This window comes from Neofelis nebulosa, chromosome 3 (genome assembly GCF_028018385.1).
Source record: "Neofelis nebulosa isolate mNeoNeb1 chromosome 3, mNeoNeb1.pri, whole genome shotgun sequence".
In the NCBI taxonomy this organism is placed as follows: Eukaryota; Metazoa; Chordata; class Mammalia; order Carnivora; family Felidae; genus Neofelis; species Neofelis nebulosa.
This window is the reverse complement of record NC_080784.1, coordinates 44,073,064-44,092,701: the sequence shown is the minus strand read 5'-3', so window position 1 is coordinate 44,092,701 and position 19,638 is coordinate 44,073,064. Positions and strand designations below refer to the sequence as shown.

Sequence of the window (19,638 nt, the reverse complement as noted above, 5' to 3'; positions counted from 1 at the left end):
ATGCTCCTCTAAGATTTTGATAGTTTCCTGTCTCACATTTAGGTTTGTCATCCATTTTGAATTTATTTCTGTGTATGGTGTAAGAAAGCAGTCCCGTTTCATTCTTTTGCATGTTGCTGTCCAGTTTTTCCAACACCATTTGTTGAAGAGACTCTTTTGTCCACTGGATAGTCTTTCCTGCTTTTTCAAGTGTAAGTTGACCATATAGTTATAGATCCATTTCTGGGTCTTCTATTAATTACATTCCATTGACCTAACTGCCTGTTTTTGTGCCAGTACCATATTGTCTGCATCACTACAGTTTTGTAATATAGCTCAAAGTCCAGAATTATGATGCCTCCAGCTTTGCTTTTTCTTTTTCAAGATTGCTTTGGCTCTTCATGGTCTTTTGTGGTTCCATACAAATTTTAGGATTATTTGTTCTAGCTCTGTGAAAAACACTTGTGGTATTTTGATAGGGATTGCATTAAATGTGCAGATTGCTTTAAGTAGTATAAACATTTTAACAATATTTGTTCTTCCAATCCATGAGCATGGAATTTTTTTCCATTTCGTTGTGTCCTCTTCCCATTTTTGTCATAAGTGTCCGATAGTTTTCAGAGTACAAATCATTTACATCTTTGGTTAGATTTATTCCTAGGTATTTTACTGCTTTTGGTGCAGTTGTAAATGGGATCAATTCCTTGATTTCTCTTTCTGCTGCTTCATTATTGGTGTGGATGCAACAGATTTCTGTACATTGATTTTGTATCCTGTGACTTTACTGAAATAGTGTATCAGTTCTAGCAATTTTTTGGTGGAGTCTTGTGGGTTTTCTACATAGAGTGTCACATCATCTGAAAATAGTGAAAGTTTGACTTCTTCCTTGCTGATTTGTATGCTTTTTATTTCTTTCTGTTTTCTGATTTCTGAAGCTAAGATATTCATTACTATTTAACATAGTAATGAGAGTGGACATCCTTGACTTTTTCCTAAGGGAAAGGGTTTCAGCTTTTCCACATTGAGGATTATACTAGCTGTGGGTGTTTTGTATATGGTCTTTCTAATATTGAGGTATGTTCCATCTATCATTACTTTGTTGAGGGTTTTTGTCAAGAATGAATGCCATACCTTGTCAAATGACTTTTTTTCATCTATTGACAAAATCATACGGTTCTTACCCTTTCTTTTATTAATGTGGTACATCATGTTGATTGATTTAATACTGAACCACCCTTGCACCCCAGAAATAAATCCCACTTGACTGTAGTTAATGATTCTTTTAATGTAATGTTGGTTTCCATTTTCTAGTATGTTGAGAATTTTTTCACCATGTTCATTAGGGATATTGCTGTATAATTCTTCTTTTTAGTATAGTCTTTGTTGGTTTTGGGATCAAGGTAATGCTGGCCTCATAGGATGAATTTGGAAGTTTTCCTCCCATTTCTACTTTTTTAAAACAGTTTAAGAAGAATAGATATTAACTCTTCTTTAAATGTTTGGTAGAATGCCCCTGGGAAACCATTTGGCTCTGGATTTTTATATGTTAGGAGATTTTTGATCACTGATTCAATTTCGTTGCTGGTTATGTCTGTCTGATGGATATGAAAAAAATAAACCTTAACTCTTACCTCACACCACACATTTTTATCAATTAGAGGAAAGCATAAAACTCTATGTGAAAAGATAAAGAAAAATAAATTCCAAAACAAAAGTAAAAATATTTGTGTCCTCGGAGTAAGAAAATATTTCTTAAATGGAAAAAATAAAATAATGATAAAAATCATATATTGGACTTAAATGCTTTATCATTAAAAAATATGTCCATCAAAAGACACCACTAAGGGAGAGAAAAAACAAGCCTCAAATTGGGAGAAGATATCCCCAATATAGCCATCTGACAAAAGATTCACATTCAAAATATATAAAACTCCACAAAGCATTAATAAAAATATTAAAATGGGAAACACTTGTATATTTTCTCTTAAAGAGAATATCCAGGGGCACCTGGGTGGCTCAGTCAGTTGAGCGTCCGACTTGGGCTCAGGTCATGATCTCACTGTTCACGAGTTTGAGCCCTGCATTGGGCTCCGTGATGACAGCTCAGAACCAGGAACCTGCTTCAGACTGTGTTTCCCTCTCTCTCTGCTTCTCTCCCACTCTTGCTCTGTCCCTCTTTCTCTCTCTCTCTCAAAAATAAATAAACATTAAAAAATTTTAAAAAGAGAGAATATCCAAATAGTCTACAACAATATCAAATGTATTCAAACTCATTAGTCATCAGGTAAATGCTAATAAAAACCACAATATGATCTCATTTTACATACACCAGAATGGCTAAAATTTAAAGACTATCAATACCAATTGTTTGTGGAACCCTTGAACCTTTATTTGGGGGGGGTACCTTGGATCTTTCATACTTTGTTGACGGGAAAACAAATTGCTATATTCAATCAACATCTCTTAAAGGTAACATATACTAATGCTACAACAGAAAAATTTCACTCTTAGGTAGGTATTCAAAAGAAATTTTGTCTACCAAATGGATATTTTTCTAAAGAAGACATACACATGATCAACAGGTGCATGAAAAGGTGATCAACATCACTGATCATCAGACAAATAAATGCAAATCAAAACCTCAGTGAGATATCACCATACACTTGTTAGAATGTCTATTATCTAAAAGACAAGAGATTTCAAATGTTGGAAAAGATGTGAAGAAAAGTAAACCCTTATACACTGTTGGTGAGAATGCAAATTGGTACAGCCATTATGGAAAACAGTATGATGGTTCCTTCAACAGTTAAAAATAAAACTACCACATATCTAGCAATTCCATTTCAGGGTAAATATACTAAAGAAACAAGATCGAAGAGATATCTGTACTCCCATGTTTAATGTAGCACTATTCATAACAGACTAGATATGGAAGCTACCTAAGTGCCCATCAACAGATTAATGAATAAAAAAGTGTGGCATGTATATGTATATGTATATGTATGTGTATGTGTATGTGTATATGTATATGTATATGTATATGTATATGTATATACACACATGCAATGGAATATTAGTCATAAAAAATGAAGGAAATATCCTATTTGCAACAACTTGATGAACATGGAGTGCATTACACTAAATGAAATAAGCCAGCAAAAGACAAAAACTGTATTGTATCAATTATATGTAAAAATAAAAAAATTAAAAAAAGAAAAGAAAATAGAATGGTGGTTGCTGTGGCTGGTGGAAGGAGAAAATGGAGAGATATAGGTCAAAGAGTAACACACTTTCAGTCATAAAAAAGGATAAATTCTGAAGATCTAATGCACAGGCATGGTGACTAGAGTTCATAATATGGTATTGTATACTTGAAAGTTGCTGAGAGTAAGTGTTATTACCACACACACTTGGGCACACACACACACACACACACGCAAAGAGAAGAAAAACGAGTTAACTATGTGAAGTAATGGATGTGTTGATTATCTTAATCTTGGTAATGAATCCACAATGTATATCAAATTATACATTTTGCACTTTAAATATATACAATTCTATTAATTATTCCTCAATAAAGTTAGAAAAAATAAGTGAATTGGTAAGATGTTAAATATTTGATATGCTCAAAAAATGTAACGAGAGATGTTAGAGCAGGTAAGGAAAAACCAAGGCTGTTAGAAAGTGAGGTCAAGGAGAGACTGGGCTAAACTTAGGATAGGGAAAGGGTAGATACTGGAGGGCACTCTAGGCTAGTTTGGATTTTTCATCATAACTGAGTAACAACTAAAATAAAATATCTTTACTTTTCAATAATTTAAAAATTACATATGTCTTCAAAATTAAGATAAAATATTTTCATTAAGTTCAAAGAAAGAAAGAGAAAAAGAGAGAAAAAGGGAATGAGGTGGGGGGAGGGAAAAGTTTCACTTACCAAATCTTTTTCCACTATAATGTGAATTTCTAGGTATTGGGGTAATAATTTTGGAAGAGCTGTTTTCTGAAGAAAAAAGGATTTATCGAATGTTAACATGTACTGAATTTGTTAAAGTGAAAATGCTGACATGTAAATAAGGAAAAATAACAACATATAAAACCTTCATGAGGACTTAAATATAAAAATTAATTACAAATCAGAAAATTTCATTTGAAAATGTATTCTAGGTTTAAGAGAGTTCCAGTGAGCTTGCTGGAGTAATGTAAGAGTTTAAGTTATCTCTATTAATACTGAATGAGAAAGAAAGTGAATATAAAGATATATATTCTGTTGTCTTCATCTCGTGACAAATCTACATTACCAGTTCACACTTGAAAATTTTTCACGAATTGTCCTTCTAAAGACTATGGCAGCACCAACTGTGGTGCACTAGAAATCTTTCATTCATTCAGTATAGGGAATATTTGAGAATTCATTGACAACACATAAATTTGGGTAAATAGTATTCCTTGTACTATTAACTATATGTGTACACAGGAAAGAACAAAGTGCGCAATATCAGAAGTAATTCTGCAGTCTCAGAGCATAAGCTGTATGCCCCATTTGGTATGATGTAATAATTCTTGATTGTGCCAGGTCAGTCAGCTAAAACTCATCAATTTATTATATCATCACTTAGCACTTTAAATCTAATTTTTATACAAGCTGTATTTCTAACACATTGAAATTCCATTTTACCTATAGAAATTTAAAGAAAAAACTCACAAAATTTCTTCCTTGATCCAATTAAATGCACTAAATACAAGAGTATTTACTTGATCACCAAATACAAGAGTATTTACTTGATCACTAAATACAAGAGTAACAAGGTACAACAATTGGGTCTGTCATAAAATAGCATAGGTTAAATGAATAAATGAGCAAACTAACTGGACTTAATGGGTAGAGCCTAGATTTAAATTAGTTTGTTTAAATTCCCATAGGGAAGTAAAGTATGCCTGTATCATATTACCTATTTTTGTCATTACCTATCTGTCTGTCTGATTACATGCATATATGCAATTTTGTAGAAATGAAAGTGCTCTTATTTCTTATTTTCTCTCATATAATGCTGAAATACATGAGTTTGGCCTCCTAACCCTCTTTTATAATTTCTCTGCAAATTTTCAGCACTAACTAGTCTTATAACAATGGTGATCATATAATTTATTGTTCTAACTGGAATAATATGGAGTGGGATAAGAGTTCACTAAAACTAAATTATATAATTACTGAAATTGATTTTTAGTTCTATTTCATCACTTTGGTAGACCTAAAATATTTCTACTCAAAAGTTATTTCTAAAACTAGATTTCTTCTTATATACATCTGACTACATGAAGCCAAAACATTTCTAGGTTTTCTTTGATTAAAAATAGCATAAATAATTTTTCTTAAAAAATACTCATGGACTTTAATTTCTTAGCCATATCTCCCTATAATGTGTCTGATATTTTTAGAAAATTTTTTCAGTATATTCTTAATATTTTCATTACATTGCTTATGATTTTGTTCAAGGTTACATTTTATGGTTTATACACTTGAAATTGATAACACCTTCAACTGACTTTTTACTAAATACCATAATTTTTTTAAGTTTATTTATTTTGAGAGAGAGAGAGAGAGAGAGAGAGAGGTATATGTGTGTGTGTGTGTGTGTGTATGTGTGTGCAAGAGAGGACCAAAGAGGGAATCCCAAACAGGCTCCATGCTGTTACCATGGAGCCCAATGTGGCGTTTGAACTCATGAACCATGAGATCGTGACCTGAGCCAAAATTATGACACTGCTGTTACCCTGACATTTTTCCCTTTCAAATTTGCATTCTTCTTCTCACTCTTTAATATTTAAATTTATAAATGAAATTAAATAATATTCACTGTAATGTCAGATAAGTCACCTTCAATAAAATGAGCTTCAAAACTCATTAACTCACTAAGAGATTATTTAATTTTATTAATTTTTTTTAAAAACTACTTATTGCAAAGCAGATCAAGAATCTCATGTACCATTAATCCAGTTACTCCAATGGTTATATCTTACAAAAAGCTGTAGTACATTATCAAAGCCAGGAAGCTGACTCTGTACGATGTATATGTGTATATTTCTATGTTATTCTGTAATGTGTGCATTTATGTAAACACCATTGCAATCAAGACACGGATACATTCCATTATTGCAAAAATCTTCCTTTCATATCTCTTTAAAGTTACACCCACTTCCAACTTCCCATTTATTCCTAACCTGTGATAATCACTGATCTTTCCCCAAAATCCAGGTTCATAGTGCCTCCCTTATATTTAGCCTTAATCCAAACATCAGAGAATTCCCCTGTTCTCTGCTCCATGCCAAATCCATGACCTGTGCTAAAATGTGTCAAAAAAGTACAGGAGAAAGAGCAAGAAGATCAGGAAGAGACATTTTATCTAAAGACGCAAAACAAAGTCCAGTGTAGAAATGTAAAGCTAAACAGAACAAGCATTACTCTAACAAATTACCATTCACCTTAAACAAAATATATCACTAAAAGAAATACGAAACCTCTGGTAGGTATACTAAAGGTAGCAATAGCAAAAACACACACTAACAGATGTATATTCTGACTATATTAACACAAACTTTTGAGCTAAAGACCTAGCAGAAAGATATGCTCATTTCCAAGGCTAAAATTAATATTTAATTCAATATCTACTGCCTACTGACTTATGTAACATGTTTACATTTCACAAAAGATAGAGAAGGGATACAGACAGGCAAGAAGAAAATGCAATATAGAAACTATAGCTACCATGAGACTTACACAGACACAGACACAGATGTTGGAACTATCAGAAGGAATATTTAAAGTAACTCTAGCTAATATGTTAAAGGCACTGATGGAAAATCTTAAATAATGCAATGTGAGATATGTAATTTCAGCACCAAATATTTCTACAACAGCCACCTAATATGGAAAGTAGTTGGTTGTCCCTATCTACATGTGTTTATGCACATTTTATTTTATCATTGAGTTCCTTTGAGTTGTATCTTGATAAGTCAGTATTTGCCACTTTGCAAATAGAAATGATCTAAAAAAGAGAAAGAGGTTGCCTGTTTGCTTCTCAGAGGGGGGAAAAACATTTTTATAATTTTCTCACTAACTTCTAGATAAAATCAATGATTGTCTAGTGAAAGTTTGGCAGACATATCTTCTATTACTTTAAAGAATATTTAGTCTAATTAATGACATATCAGTGGTGCCTGGGTGGGTCAATCAGTTAAGCATCCAACTCTTGATTTCAGCTCAGGTCATGATCTCATGATCATGAGATCAAGCTCCACGTAGGGCTCCATGCTGGACATAAAGTCTGCTTAAGATTCTCTCCCTCACCCTATGTCCCTCCCCCACTTGTGCACATGAACACATGCTCTCTTTCTTTCTAAAAAAAAAAAATGACAAGTCACTTATAAATGAAAAATGCAGAACAAAGCTCAAAAATGCCCCAAAGAAGGATGCTGGGACAGCAGACATGAAGTACAAAACCCCTACAGGAAAAAAAATGTGGAAAACAGAAGTTTTGAAGAATACAAACAATTTGACATAATTAACATCTGTAAAACACTACAGAAAATAACTGCAGAATATATACAGAAACATATATACTAAAGTCAAATGCACTATCTGAACATGATGAAAGTCAATTAGAAATAAGTACCAAGAAAGATATCTAGAAATGTCCAATTATGCACACTTCTAAATTTCCCATGGTTCACTGGAGGAGTAACAAGGGAAATTTAAAAATATGTTACATTAAAAGATAATAAACACATGGTATATAAAATTCAAGAAATGAAAAGACATCAATTAAAATCAGGGTGAGATACTCCAGAAATTATCCCCTACATAAAACCAATAAGAGAACTGGCTAAAATTGTTAGAGTCAACTTTTTCAGATCTCTAGAAATTAACAAATAGCCTGCAGCCTTCTGGAGGTGTTTGTTCAATAAAAATAACTTATCTGGGTAAAAACAGTGATATATGGAGGATTTGAATTTGCCCTAGTCTTTTCTCCCATTAATTGAAATCTAATAGCAACATTTGCAGTAAATACCAGCAGAGTGGCAACCTCCAGAAAATGCAGAATATGGCTGGAACATCTTCAAAATCTCATTTCCAAAGAAATGTCACCACCTGACCTATTTTGTTCCTAGAAGACCTATTTCAAGTTTGTCCGTATTGAACTAAATTACATTTTACACAGTCTGAAAAGCTCTTTTTTCAAAGGGGTTTGTTTTAAACAATTACAAGCATTTTTTTTAACTTTATAGTTGTCTGGGACAGTGAATGACCATGGGACAAACAGTAGACCAATAAAGGAAAAGCTGGAGAATAAGATACCCACATGCAGCTTTGAAAAGCTATGACAAATTTCTGGGAATTTAGCAGACTACACACATGTGTATACATGCCCAAGGCTGTATACATACTTAGGAAAGACCTGAAAAGACCCTAAACTCTCACTTCTGAGAGATCTTGAGACTCTGTACAAGGATAAAGTGAAATGAAAGGCACAGTTGTAACTGCCTGGCCAAGTGACAAAGGCATGTTCCAACATGCACAGAGAGACTCTCAGCAAAAACTGGGAGACTTATTGTTTTCAAGCATTTAAAGAACTCTGTGTGATCATTAACCCACCAATAAGATAACAGAATAGAAACTTCAGTGGCTACTCATAACACATAATACAGACTTTAGAAAACCAGTTAAAAAATTCACAAAGCAAACAACTACAATGAATATCAGCAACAATATTTGATGGAGGGGGATGTGATTTCCAGAGTTATCACATTATATTACTTGGAATGACTAGTTTCAGTTTTCAAAAAATTGAGACGTGAAAAAGACCTAGAGTATGACCCATATACAGTCAAAAGGTCAACAATAAAAACTGTCTTTGAGGAATATTAGATGTTGGACTTACTAGAGAAACACTTTAGGTATTAAGTTATGTATAAATACTGAAGGAGAATACTTTAATAATGTCTGACTAAATATGGAATGTCAATAAAGGCATAAAGTTATTTTAAAAAACAAATAGAAAATCTGGTATTGAAAAATACAATAATTGAAATAAAATATCCATTAGAGAGGCTTCACATCAGATATGAGCAGAGAGGAAAGAATTGGGGAACTTGAAGACAGATCTATTGAGATTATACAATCTGAGGAAGAGAAAGAAACATGAATGGGCCACAATAAACAAAATCTAATAGACCTATGAGGTACTGTCAAGCAGACCAACATATACATAATGGGAGTATCAGAAGGTGAGGAGGTAGATAAAAGTGCAAAAGAATATCCCAAGAACTAATGGCCCCAAATTTCCCAAATTAGGGGAAAAACATTAGTTTACACAAAAAAGAAGCTTAGTGAACTCCAATTTAGATAAACTCAAAAACAACTACTCAGATAAATTCAAAAAGAACTACTCATCATAAGAAAAGTGCAATAAACAAAAGATAAAGAGAGAAACTTGAAAGAAACAACAGAGAAGGGGCCCATCGTGTACAAGGAATCCTCAATAAGATTAATAACACTTAATTTTTCATCAGCAATCATGGAGTCCATAAGACAATGAAATAAAAAACATTCAAAATGATGAAAGAAAAACACCTGTCAAACAACACTACATGCAGCCTATAGGTAAATTAAGAGCTTAATAATATACAAATGATGATCTATTTTAGAAAGATATGTTCAAGTAGTATGTAAAACTATATATAAAAATAAAAGAGTAATTTTACCAAGGTAGTGGTAACTTGACTTTATTTTATTGACTTTATTTATATAGTGACTTCATTCTTCCTTTATTTCTAAATTTTACTCAGTAATATGTATTTTTGCTTGAATAAAAATAGAAAATAAGAAATGTTACATAATACAGTATAAGCTTGAAATACATTGTTGTGTAATTGTCATATATTTTAGATAGAATAAGGATGTCTTATTATAAGATGTAGAAAGAAGATATCAAATTTGATATTTCTACTCCACAGAAAAGTAGCTCCTTTTCACAATGAACAAAATTCTACACAAGTAGTTTCATAGTATGTCCTAACATCTGAATTAGCACATTACCTGCGAGCTTAAATTATCTTTATAGGATTGGTCTTTCTGCCAAATATTGCTGTAATTTTCTGCTAGCCATGGTATATCTTGATTATCATTTTTCAGTTGATAAATTATGTGCTCAAATCTTGCTGAAGATTCCAATGGCTCAATTCCATAGCTGATGTTTTCAAACTGAAGGAATCCCCTGAATATTTAGAAATCAATGACATAAAAACCCTACAAAGCTATAATCTAAAATGTGAAAAGTACTTTAAATCTAAGTTAAATTTCAATACTTTAAATTAGGTATTTATATAATTTCAAAGCGCTAAAAGAAAACATGCCTAAACAACTAAAGGAAAGTATTAGGATGTCTCGCTAAATAGACCATGTCAGCAAAGGCATGGAAAATATAGAAAAGAAATCAATAGAAATTCCAGCTTGAAATATACTAAGGAGCACATTATAAACACACTTTATTTTCCTATTTTTTCAGTCTACTATTGGTAACTGAGATACCACATCTACCTTAGTTTTGCTCATATATTAAATAACAACATATATTTAAAAGTATTTTGTATTACCTGTATAGTAGTCATATTCATTCAAGATTTATTAAATAAGGCCAAGTATTTGTTGAAAATCAAGACACTTGTTGAGAATTCCACAGGAATAAAGGTCATTTTCTTCCAGAGATTAAAATAAGGGAAAGCAGGTATACAGAGTGTACCTCTAAAGAGGGGGTATCTATGAAAAGCCACATTAAATGGATGCCAATTTTTCTGAGATGACATGAGTAAATTCTAGACATCAGGCAAACAAAAACAAAAGGAAGTTAGGGAGAGTCTTTTTTTCTTTGCTCTGGACCAGTCTTCCTCTGATAATACCTTTCTCCTGCCACTAACACTGATGAAAATCACTTATTCCTGCCTTTTACCTCTGAGGTACCTTCTTAATTAATTGTTTTATGCCTGATACTGAGTACACCTAAACTGAAAAAATACAATATGCAGCTATTTAAATGACAAGTTAATATCATTTCCTATAACTATTTGAGACAATTAACATTGCAACAATATTATTTATTTCTAAAGTTTCTTTTACGGAAACTATCCCCTTCTGCACAGTGTCTTAAAATAATACCTGCAGTCAGAATTCCCTGGTGTGATTTCATCTGAACAGGCACTAAATAAAGTCCAACTACTAATATTAATATTAAAAAGTGAGGCCATCATAAAGGAAACTTTCAGAATGTGGATCCTCTTTACCTTCCCAGATTTATGTCTGCTAGCCACTAGTTTTCCATGTCAAAGATGCTATACCTGAGTCCAGAACAGATGCTGAGTGTTGCAAGTGAATTTGGAAAATTTGCAATATATCCTTGGTAATGGCAATGTATCTGAAAAACAACATAGAAGGGTAGACAAATAAATTATTTATGATTAAAAATGTATTTGCACACATTACAGAAGATTAAAAATGTCAAAATAATTAAAATAAGATTTATATATAGATAGATTTATTAATGCAGAGTTTCAAGGAAAAAAGGTTTCTGAAAGTCCTGTTTATTCTGTACCATCAATGTGCCAATGAGTACTCTCAGCCTGAGTTTCTCTCTCTCACATACCATTTAAAATTTTTTTCTAATGTTTATTTATTTTTGAGAGAGAGAGACAGAGTATGAGCCAGGGAGGGACACAGAGAAAAGGGAGACACAGAATTCGAAGAAGGCTCCAGGCTCTGAGATATCAGCACAGAGCCAGACGCCGGGCTCAAATTCATGAACTGTGAGATCATGCCCTGAGCTGAAGTCAGAAGCTTAACTGACTGAGCCACCCAGGCGCCCCATCACATGCCTTTTTTTTTTTTTAATTTAAATTTTAGTTAGTTAATATACAGTGCAACATTGGATTAGAATCCAGTGATTTATCACTTACATACATGAATACCCAGTGTTCACAAGTGCTCTTTTTAATACTCATCCATCTAGCCCATCTCCCACCCACCTCTCTCCATCAACCCTCAGTTTGTTCTCTATTGTTAATAGTCTACTATTTATTTCTCTCTCTTCTCTTCCCTCTCCTTCCTATGAGCTCATCTGTTTTGCTTCTTAAATTCCACATATGAATAAAATCATATGGTATTTGTGCTTCTCTGATTGATGTATTTTGCTCAGCATAATACATTCTAGCTCCATCCACTTGTTGCAAATGACAAGATTTCATTCTTTTTGATGGTTGAGTAGTACTCCATTATATAGAGAGACCATCTTTTTTTATCCATTAATCAATTGATGGACATTTGGGCTCTTTCCATAGCTTGGCTATTGTTCATAATGTTGCTATAGCCATTGGGATGCATGTACCCCTTCGAATCTGCATTTTTATATCCTTTGGGTAAACACCTGATAGTGCAATTGCTAAATCATTGAGTAGTTCTACTTTTAGTTTTTTGAGGAACCACTGTACTGTTCTACAGAGTGGCTACACCAGTTTTCATTTCCACAAGCAGTGCAAGAGGGTTTCCCTTTCTCCACAACCTTGTCAACATCTGGGGTTTTTTAGCCATTCTGACAGGTGTGAGGTGGCATCTCATTGTGGTTTTGCTTTGTATTTCCCTGATGATGAGTGATGTTGAACATCTTTTCATGTATCTGTTAGCCATCTGGATGTCTTCTTTGGAAAAGTGTCTATTCCTGTCTTCTGCCCATTTCTTTACTGGGTTGTTTGATTTTGGGTATTGAGTTTGATAAGTTCTTTATAGATTTTGGATAGTAAGCCTTTATCAGATATGTCATTTTTTAATATTTTGAATATTTTGAATATCTTTCTCCATTCTGTAGGCTGCCTTTTAGTTTTTTTTTATTTTTTCCTTTGCTGTGGAGAAGTTTTTTATCTTGATGAAGTCACAATAGTTGATATTTGCTTTTGTTTCCCTTGCCTTTGGTGATGTGACTAGGTAGAAGTTGCTATAGCCAAGGTCAAAGAGGTTGCTGCGGTGGTATTATCTTCTAGGATTTTGATGGTTTCCTGTCTCACATTTAGGTCTTTCATCCATTTTGAATTTATTTTTTGTATGGTGTAAAAAAGTGGTCCAGTTTCTTTCTTTTGCATGTTGCCATCCAGTTTTCCCAACAGCATTTGTTGAAGAGACTGCTTTTTTTCCATTGGATATTCTCTCCTGCTTTGTCAAAGATGAGTTGACCATATAGTTGTGGGTCCATTTCTGAGTTTTTAATTCTGTTCCATTGATCTACATGTCTGTTTTTTTGTGGCAGCACCATACTGTCTGGATGAATATAGCTTTGTAATATAGCTTGATGCCAGAATTGTGATGCCTCCAGTTTGTTTTTCAGAATTGCTTTGGATGATTGGGGCCTTTTCTGTTTCCATACAAATTTTAGGATTGTTGGTTTTAGCTCTGCAAAGAATGCAGATGGTATTTTGATAGGGATTACATTATGTGTAGATTGATTTGGGTAGTATAGGCATTTTAACAATGTTTGTTCTTCCAATCTATGAGCATGGAATACTTTTCCATTTTTTGTTTGTCCTCTTCAATACGCCCAATACCTTTCATAATTGTTGTATAGTTTTCAGAGTGCAGGACTTTTTACCTCTTTGGTTTATTCCGAGATATATTATTATTTTTTGTGCAATTGTATATGGGATCAATTCTTTGATTTCTATTTCTGCTGCTTCATTATTGGTGTATGAAAATGCAACACATTACTGCAGGTTGATAATATATCCTGTGACTGTGGTGAATTAATGTATTAGTTCTAACAATTTTTTTGAAATCTTTCAGGTTTTCTACATAGAGTATGATGTCATCTACAATTAGTAAAAGTTTGACTTCTTCCTTGCCAATTTGGATGACTTTTATTTATTTTTGTTGTCTGAGTGCTGAGGCAAAGAATTCCAGTAGTATCTTAAATAACAGTGGTGAGACTGGACATCCCTGTCTTGATCCTGACTGTAGAAGAAAAGATCCCTGTTTTTCCTCATTCAAGGTGATATTAGCTGTGGGTCTTTTGTACATGGCCTTTATGATGTTGAGGAGTGTTCCACCCATACCTCCGTTGTTGAGGAGTTTTATCTACAATGGATGCTGTATTTTGTCAAATGCTTTTTCTGCATCTATTGAGAGGATCATATCGTTCTTATCCTTTCTTTTATTAACGTGATGTATCCCATTGATTGATTTGCAAACCTGTACCACCTCTGCAGCCTAGGAATAAGCCCTACGTGATCATGGTGAATAATTCTTTTGAAGTACTGTTAGATTTGATCTGCTAGTATCTTGTTGAAAAGTTTTTCATCCAGGTTCACCAGGGATATTGGCTTATAATTCTCCTTTTTAGTGGGGTCATTGTCTGATTTTGGAATCAAGGTAATGCTGACCTCGTAGAATAAGTTTGGAAGTTTTCCTTCCATTTCTATTTATTTTGGAACTGCTTCAGAAGAATAGGTATTAACTCTCCTTTAAATGTCTGTTCATATTCTCCTAGGAAGCTGTCTGATCCAGGACTCTTGTTTGTTGTGAGATTTTTGATAACTGATTCAGTTTCTTTGCAGGTTATGTGTCTGTTCAAATTTTCTATTTCTTCCTGTTTCAGTGCTGGTATTTTGTGAGTTTCTAGGAATTTGTCCATTTCTTCCAGATTTCCCAGTTTGTTGGCATATAATTTTTCACAGTATTCTCTTATAATTGTATTTCTGTGGTGTTGCTTGTAATCATCCTCTTTAATTCATAATTTTATCTATTTGGGTCCTTCTTTTTTATTTTTGATAAGGCTGGCCGGGGGTTATCAATCTTGTTTATTCTTTAAAAAAAAAACAGCTCCTAGTTTTATTGTTCCCTGGGTATTTTGTTCATTTGTTTCTATACCATTTATTTCTGCTTTATTATTTCCCTTCTGCTGCTGGCTTTAGGCTTTATTTGCTGTTCCTTTTCTAGCCCCTTCAGGTATAAGATTAGGTTGTGTATTTGGGACCTTTCTTGCTTCTTGAGACAGGTCTGAATTGCAATATACTTTCTTCTCATGACTGCTTTGCTTACCCCAAAGGTTTTGGACTGCTGTGTTTTCATTTTCATGACTTCCGTGTATTTTTTAATTTCCTCTTTAATCTTCTAGTTAACCCATTCACTCTTTAATAGGATATTCTTTGACTTCTGTGTATATGAGGGCTTTCCAAATTTTTTCTTCTGGTTGACTTCAAGTTTTATAGTGTTTTGTTCTAAAAATATTCATGGTATTATCTTGATCATTTTGTACTTATTGACAGCTGATTTGTGACCCAGTATGTGGTCTATTCTGGAGAATGTTCCGTGTGCACTTGAAATGAATGTGTATTCTGCTGTCTAGGATGAAATGTTCTCAATATTTCTGTTAAGTCTATCTGGTGCTGTGTGTTTTCCAAATCCAATGTTTCCTTGTTGATACGCTTAGATTATCTGCCCATTACTGTGAGTGGTTGTCAAAGCCCCCTACTATTATTTTATTATTATGAAAGAGTTTCTTTATGTTTGTTATAATTGATTTCTATATTTGGGATCTCTCAAGGTGGGGGCATAAATATTTATAATTGTTAGATCTTCTTGATGGACAGATCCCTTAATTATGATATAATGTCCTGCTTCATCTCTTCTTACAGTGTTTGTTTTAAAGTCTATTTTGTCTGATATAAGTATGGCTACTCCAGCTCCTTTTTTGATGACCATTAACATGATAGATGGTTCTCTATCCACTTACTTTCAATCTGGAGGTGTCTTTAGGTCTAAAATGAGTCTCTTATAAACAGCATATAGAGATGGGTCTTGTTTCTTATCCATTCTGATACCCTATGTTTTTTTATTGGAGCGTTTAGCCCATTGGCATTTAGAGGAAGTATAGAAAGACATGAATTTAGTGCCATTGTGTTGCCTGTAGGGTTGATGTTTCTGGTGATGTTCTCTTGTCCTTTCTCATCTTTGTTACTTTTGGTCTTTTTTGTTTTGTTTTGTCTTTTCTCCACTCAAACAGTCCCCATTAAAATTTCTTGCAGGGCTGGGTTAGTGGTCACAAAGTTTCTTAGTTTTTGTTTGTCTGAGAAACTTCTATTCTGAACGACCCCTTTGCTGGATAAAGAATTCTTGGCTGCATTTTTTTCCCACTTAGCACACTGAAAATATCCCGCCACTCCCTTCTGGCCTGCCAAGTTTCTGTTGATAAATCTGCTGTAAACCTGGTCTTCCCTTGTAGTTTAAGAATTTTTTTTCTCTTGTTGCTTTCAGGATTCTTTACTTGTCTGAGTATTTTGTGAATTTGACTATGATATGGCTTGCTGATGGTCAGCTTCTGTTGAATTTTTTTCAATTTATTTTAACATTTATTCCTTTTTTACAGAGAGAGACAGAGCATGGGCAGGGGAGGGGCAGAGACAGAGGGAGACGCAGAATCCAAAGCAGACTCCAGGCTCCAAGCTGTCAGCACAGAGCCTGATGCGGGGCTTGAACCCATAGACCATGAGATCATGACCTGAGCCAAAGTTGGACACTTAACTAACTGAGCCACCCAGGTGCCCCAGCTTCTGTTGAATTTAATGTGAGTTTTCTGTTCTTGGATTTTGATGTCTATGTCCTTCCCCAGATAAGGGAAGTTTTCAGCTATAATTTGTTCACATAAACAAACCTTCTGCCCCTTTTTCTCTCTCTTCATCTTCTGGAACTTCTATGATACAAAATGTCCTACCTCTTTAATAGGTTGCTGAGTTCTCTAATTGCTGTATCATGATATTTGGCCTTTGTATTCCTTTTCTTTCAGCTTCATTATTTTCCATAATTTTATCTTCTATATCACTGATTCACTACTCTGTTTCATCCACCCTCACAATCATGGCATCCATTGAGATTGTATGTAGGTTATAGATTTTTTAATTTCAGCCTGACTAGATTCTAGTTCTTTTATCTCTTCAGAAAAGGATTCTCTGGTATCTTCTATGCTTTTTCAACCACAGCTAATATTATTATAATCGTGGTTTTATTTATATATGTAAGTTTATTTGTTTATTCTGAGAGAGAGAGAGAGAGAATTCATGAAGGACAGAGAGAGCGGGAGAGAGAGAGAGAATCCCTAGCAGGCTCTGCACTGAAAGTGGAGAGCCCAATGTTGGCCTTGAACTCACAAACCGTGAGATCATGACCTGAACTGAAACCACTAGTCAGATGCTTAACCAACTGAGCCACGCAGGCACCCCATTATTGCGGTTTTATATTCTAGTTCAGACATCTTACTTATATCTGTGTTGATTAAATCCCTGGCCATGAGTTCTGTTCTTTCTTTTAGGGTTTCTCCATCTTGTCATTTTGTCCAGAAAAGAAAAGAGCAAAGACAAGGAAAAAAAAGGAAGAAAAAAAAACATACAAACAAACAGAACAAACACAAAAAGCAGGAAACAAAAAACTAGATCCTGGGTGTGTTTTGGTCTGCTGTGTTCAGAATGATTTGATAACTATTTAGCTGTGTTCAAGGGATGAGACAAGCTTAGTGGTCCTCCACCATCTTAGCTCCATTTCTCTCACTATTTTTATGTACAACAATCAACCACATAACAGGTCAATTATATGGAATAAAATATTTGTATTAAATTGTCCTCACGGAACAAACATATCCCAATGATAATGGTATGGCCACTTCAATAAACATATGATAATAAATATCTAAGCCATCTTAAGCTTACCTTAAAATATGATGACTCTGAATGCAAAAATCCAGTTTCATTATATGTATAAACCAAAAAGTTCTGGGATAAGAATGAGCTAAGAAAAACAAAAATAAAAAATGGTCGGTCATGAACTTAATAGGAATATAAACATTACTATAATAAAGATAAATGTGAAATATACTGGATTTATATAATAATATGCTTTAATTAGAGTAATTTTAGTGTGGCATAACAGTTTAAATTGACAGAACTAGCATATCAGAAAGTTCAGCTTTTCTTAACACTGGAACAGACTGAAATCCTCTGTATCAGTGTGTGCCTGTGTATATCTTCATCTAACATATATTTACTGAGTGCCTCCTGACAGATCCTCTTCTAGGCATTAGGATACAGCAGTAAACAAAAGACAAAACCACTGGTTTTCATGACAATAAAGGACACACACTGCTAGCATGTTAGATGTTAAGCATGTTATTAAATAAGGCCTGGGTGAAGGAAGTTGGTTGCAAAGTGTAGATAGGTTGCAAAGTGTAGATAGGCTGCAAAGTGTAAATAGCATAGAAAAGCTCACTGAATAGATTGAGTAGAGACCTAAAAACAGGCCACATGGATTTGCATAGATATGTTACTCCAGACAGAGTTAGGAGAAAATCCAAAGATCATGAGGCCAAAATATGCATTCTATATATAAAGAACAGCTAGGGGAAGATGTGACTGGAATGAAATGCTGATTGAAGATGAGAGACAGTAGTAAGAGATGGTGTCACAGAGATGAGAAGATTTTGAACAAATAAATGATATGATCAGATTGATACTTTATTTTTTTAAGTTTTACTTATTTATCTCTACACCCTATGTGGGGCTCAAACTCATAAGATCAAGAGTCACATGCTCTTCTTACTGAGCCAGTCAGGGACCCTTCAGACCAACATTTTAATAGAGTCAGATTGAATGCTTGTTGAGAATTATCTGTAGGGCAAGTAAGTAGAAGCAGAGAAAGCAGTTAGGCTCTTACAATCATCCAGGCAAGATATGATTGTGACTTGAATTAAGACAGTTAGCAGTGGTGGAGGTTCAATTATGGGTATATTTTGAAGACTGAACACTTGGAATTTAATAATCCACTGGGATTAATAATCCATTGTGAGGGAAAACAGAAGAAAAAAAAGATATCAAGGACGGCTCCAAGATTTTGTTTTGAGAAACTAGAAGAATAGAATTGCCATTTGCTTAGATGACTGTAGGAAGGATAAATTTTGAGGGAGGATCAGATGTATATTTTGGATATGTTAAGTATGAGAATTCTAGCAAACACTTGATAATCAAATAAATAGTCAGATAAATGAATATGATGTCCATTGGAGAGGAATAAAGTAGGGATATAACTTGGAGGTAATCAATATTAAAGCTACAAGAAAGGATGAAATAATAAGGTCATTGAATGTAGCTAGGGAAAAACAAGATTCAAGAAAAGTACCATGGAGTACTCTAAGATTGGAAAGATGAAGAAGAATATAAAAAACAAACAAGTTGAAACAAATAGCCAAACAAAACTGAGAGAGTAAACACAATGGTAAAAGTTAAACCAGGAGTCCACAGTGTTCTGGCCAAATGAAGAAATGAAGCCAGATGAAGAAAGTATTTTCTGAGGAGATTCTGATAAGCTACACAAGATGCTGCCATTTGGTAAAGAAAAATGAAACCTAAAACATAACTGGCATTCAGCAACGTAAAGATCATTGATGGTCTTATCAAAAAATATTTCAATGGAGTTGTACAGACATTAAAAACCAACATGAGTTTAATGGTCATGAATTAGATGGGAACAGTCATAAATTAAGTGGGTAGTTTTCTTTATCCTTGTTCAACTACAGAGATGCAGGCAGA

General features: G+C 33.8%; 1 protein-coding gene across 5 annotated transcripts in view; it reads right to left on the bottom strand.

The window, feature by feature from the left end:
- The window catches only part of LOC131506708 (disintegrin and metalloproteinase domain-containing protein 18-like), a 136,721-nt gene that overhangs the window by 108,112 nt on the left and 8,971 nt on the right, over positions 1-19,638 (bottom strand). For 4 of the 5 annotated variants that reach the window (XR_009259102.1, XM_058720597.1, XM_058720596.1 and 1 more), the window contains exons 4-7: positions 17,767-17,845; positions 11,368-11,444; positions 10,073-10,250; positions 3,914-3,979 (exon numbers count right to left, since the gene is read on the bottom strand). Coding sequence is in view for 4 of the 5 variants with exons in the window: in XM_058720597.1 (XP_058576580.1) it covers positions 3,914-3,979; positions 10,073-10,250; positions 11,368-11,444; positions 17,767-17,845 (400 nt within the window). In the remaining variant the exon portion in view is untranslated. The remainder of the gene's footprint in view (positions 1-3,913; positions 3,980-10,072; positions 10,251-11,367; positions 11,445-17,766; positions 17,846-19,638) is intronic. The other variant, XM_058720595.1, reaches the window with a different exon arrangement.